The 3,350-nt window shown below is 38.3% G+C and overlaps 1 protein-coding gene and 1 gene segment (V, D, J or C); one reads left to right on the forward strand and one right to left on the reverse strand.

Moving 5' to 3' along the window:
* Positions 1-6: 6 nt before the first annotated feature.
* On the reverse strand, positions 7-640 carry LOC116379970 (immunoglobulin kappa variable 4-1). Its single transcript, XM_075447350.1, has 2 exons — positions 530-640; positions 7-437 (listed from the first exon to the last, which is right to left on the reverse strand). The coding sequence occupies exons 1-2, from the start codon at positions 579-581 to the stop codon at positions 103-105; spliced, it is 387 nt and encodes a 128-aa protein (XP_075303465.1). The 5' UTR covers positions 582-640; the 3' UTR covers positions 7-102.
* Positions 641-1,197: 557 nt separating this feature from the next.
* On the forward strand, positions 1,198-2,972 carry LOC116379971 (Ig lambda-2 chain C region-like; the record flags this gene model as incomplete). The annotated part of the segment is given in 2 exon segments: positions 1,198-1,318; positions 2,409-2,972. Coding segments are annotated over 2 exon segments (441 nt in total), but the record flags the coding sequence as incomplete, so codon positions are not given.
* Between the last annotated feature and the right edge of the window lie 378 nt (positions 2,973-3,350).

Genomic DNA, 3,350 nt, shown 5'->3' on the forward strand with positions numbered 1-3,350 from the left:
TGTGTCAGAGTCTCTTCCTCTTCAGCAGCTGCAGTCGGTTCCTGCTGTTACAGCTCAGAGTCTCTGCAGTCTGACTGAGGGAGGTTTTTGTACGACTATAAATCACTGTGTGAACACGCTAGCACTGTTTATATAATGGTAACTCTGACAGTAATAAACTGCTGCATCTTCAGTCTGAACTCCACTGATGGTCAAAGTGAAGTCAGAGCTTCTTCCACTGCCACTAAACCGAGCTGGTGTTCCTGATTCACTTGTGCTGGCATATTTTATGAGGAGCTTTGGAGGCTGTCCAGATTTCTGTTGGTACCAGAACATAGCGTCATCTCCATCACTATCTCTGTAAACAGGTTTACTAGTCTTACAGGTGAGAGTGACAGTGGATCCTGGAGTAGATGTCACTACTGGAGGCTGAGTCACAGTCACCTGACCGCTGCATCCTGCAGACAAAAACAAATCATTCATTAATCAGCAGAAATAAATGAGAGAAAAGGCAGCACGTCATGTTTGAAGAGTTGCTGATTGAATGAACCTGTGAAACAGCAGCAGGCCAGCGTCCAGATGAGGATGGTGATCAGAGTCATGGTGGTTGTGGTTCCTGCTGTGCTGACTGACAGATCTGAGTCCTGCAGTGTTGAACTCACAGGACTATAAAGCTTCTGAGTTCACTGGAGGATCAGCTGACGATGCAAAGCCTCCTCTCTATGGAAATGATTTCTCTGCTCTCAACAGACTGAAGGCAACGTGGGACACAAAACCAGGAGGAATACTGCTCAGTTTAACACAATCTATGATCTTAATGGAAGAAAAGAAAATGTTTATATTAGAAGAGCAGATGAGGATTTAAGGATACGTTTGTTTTCACTGTGGTTGGTATGATGTGTGTGTTTGTCTGCATTTAATTTACTGACAGGGTTTACTCTGGATGAGTAACACATTTAAGTTCTGATTAATATGAGTTTGTTAATTATCAATATTAAAAAGAATCAAGTTCATTTAACCATAAACTGATATAAAACTGTGAAAAAATGACTTTGTTACACGGAGACTGTAATTGTTTCTCTGTCAGGTTTAGAAAAGTCAAGAAAAATGTAATAATTGATTTAATTTGTATGATCATTTTAATCCATATCATAAGAAAAACATTTTAGACTCAAGAAAATATATATTGTTATGTATTGTTATGCATTGTTTTGAAAAGCAGAGAGTGTTTCAGTGGATAGATGCTTGTTCACAGAGCAGGAGGTTTTTGTACGGCCACTTAATGAGTTTGTATCACTGTGGTTGACTTTTGGTGGAGGAACCAAACTCATCATTGACTGTAAGTACCAGAGATTTCTATTTTATAACAACATATAACAAATGTAATTTATTTATTTTTTTATCAAATATTAAAATATAATGTGATCAAGATTAGTGTTTAAATGTTATTGTTAGTCATAAAGATGTTCTCACAATTTGAGACAAAACTTTTCAGAAATCAACATTTATTTAATACAACATATTATTCACTTTAAAAAAACAGGAAATCACTAATCTATTCTCAGATTTTCTGTTTTCATGAACTGTTCTTTGCTTTAAAATGCTTAAAAGTAACATTTCGGCAAATAAAACTTTTAATGCTCCATTTTTAATCAATAGTTTAGTTTAATTCATTCATTTTGATCATGCAAACTGTTTTTATCTTCAAAATGTGATGTGGATTCCTGTTCAACACATGATTTTATCAGTAAATGCAGCTTATCTTTGTGTTCACGGTTCATTCATTTTACATGTAGTGAAAAGGAAGTGAAAGAAACAGATGACGATGGTTTTAACTGTATTCACATGAGTTTTTTAAACTGTCAGTTATTCTCTGTCAAACATTATAAAACACACATGAAGATGTTTCAGTAATCGTTATCGATTTACCTTTTTAGTTACATTTACACTTGAATCATGTGGCCGATGGTCTGATACAGTTCGTTGGTTTAAAGCGGTGAAAGGAAATGAAACAGACGACAAAGTCTTTAACTGTTTACAGATGTTACATTGTTTTCAACAAGAAATTCATCTACGGGATGAAATGTTTTCTATCAAACATAATATAAAATATATGAACATTTAATGTAAAGGTCATTCATTTAACTTGTCCATTACATTAACATCTAAGTCATGTTGTATATGTTTCTATAAGTTTTAGTGATTAATGATCAGTGCCACAGTAGAAGATATAATTAAGTTTCACCATTTAGTTTAGTTTGTTGAACCCTCATTTCTTCCCATGTCTCCTCTCCTCTGTGTGATCACAGCACACAGCTAACCCACAGTGGTGTTAACCTCTGTCATGTATCATAACTGTCTCATGTCCAGCTGTCTGTCCCACATTGGATGTTAATCTGTTCCTTGTGTGTCTCTGCTCTCCTCTCCAGCTGGCCCCATGGTCAGGCCCTCGGTCTCTCTGCTTCCCCCCTCCTCTGAGCAGCTCTCCGGGGGCTCGGCCACGCTGACCTGCCTGCTGTCTGGCTACTCTCCTCAGGGAGCCGTGGTGAGCTGGCAGGTGGACGACACGGAGGTGACAGAGGGGGTCCTGAGCAGCTCAGAGGAGGAGAAGAGCGGACGCTACAGCAGCAGCAGCACCCTGAGCCTGAGCCGGGAGCGCTGGATGGAAGGAGAGCTGTACTCCTGCAGGGTCCTCCATCATGACCACAGCCAGACCCAGTCCCTCCACAGGAGCCAGTGTGAGGGCTAGAGGAGCAGGCTGAAGCCCAGGACGGGAGCTCTGTGTGGGGGGAGCAGGAGGAGCACACCTGCTGCTCTGATCGATATCAGTTTGTAATTTAAAGCTTTGTGTTGCAGAGAACAACACTGCTGTAAAGTGTTGGACAACAACAACTTAGAGAGTAATGTTCAGCAGCTAGATGTGAGTGTGTTTCATAACTGTCATGTTAATGATTGATGTTGTTGCTAATAAAAGCTTTCACTGATGAATAACATGATGAAGTGTTTGGTCTTCTATCTTATGAAGAGGAGTAAGAAATTAAATAGTTTATTAACTTTAAAATGATACTCCTCTCTGTTTGAAATGAAAAACTTTGGATTCATCATGTAAATATTAATGTAATTATTTGATTGTTTCTTTTAAATGAACTCAAAAGAAGATATTAATACAAGAAAGGAAATAATTCATATTTGTATCATGATGAAATGAAAAGGATTTTGTGAATATGTGATAGAGGAGCAGTAAATATAAGCAGAACATGAAGTGGTGTCATTACATTAAAAAAATAATGCTTTTCTTGAATTATTAGTGTGAATATGTAGTGAGTGCTTGGTGAGGTTACTGTCAGCTCTGTGCTCAGTGGTCTGTGTCA

The sequence above is a fragment of the Anarrhichthys ocellatus genome, unplaced genomic scaffold (assembly GCF_004355925.1).
Source record: "Anarrhichthys ocellatus isolate YVR2014 unplaced genomic scaffold, GSC_Weel_1.0 scaffold5660, whole genome shotgun sequence".
Taxonomy (NCBI): Eukaryota; Metazoa; Chordata; class Actinopteri; order Perciformes; family Anarhichadidae; genus Anarrhichthys; species Anarrhichthys ocellatus.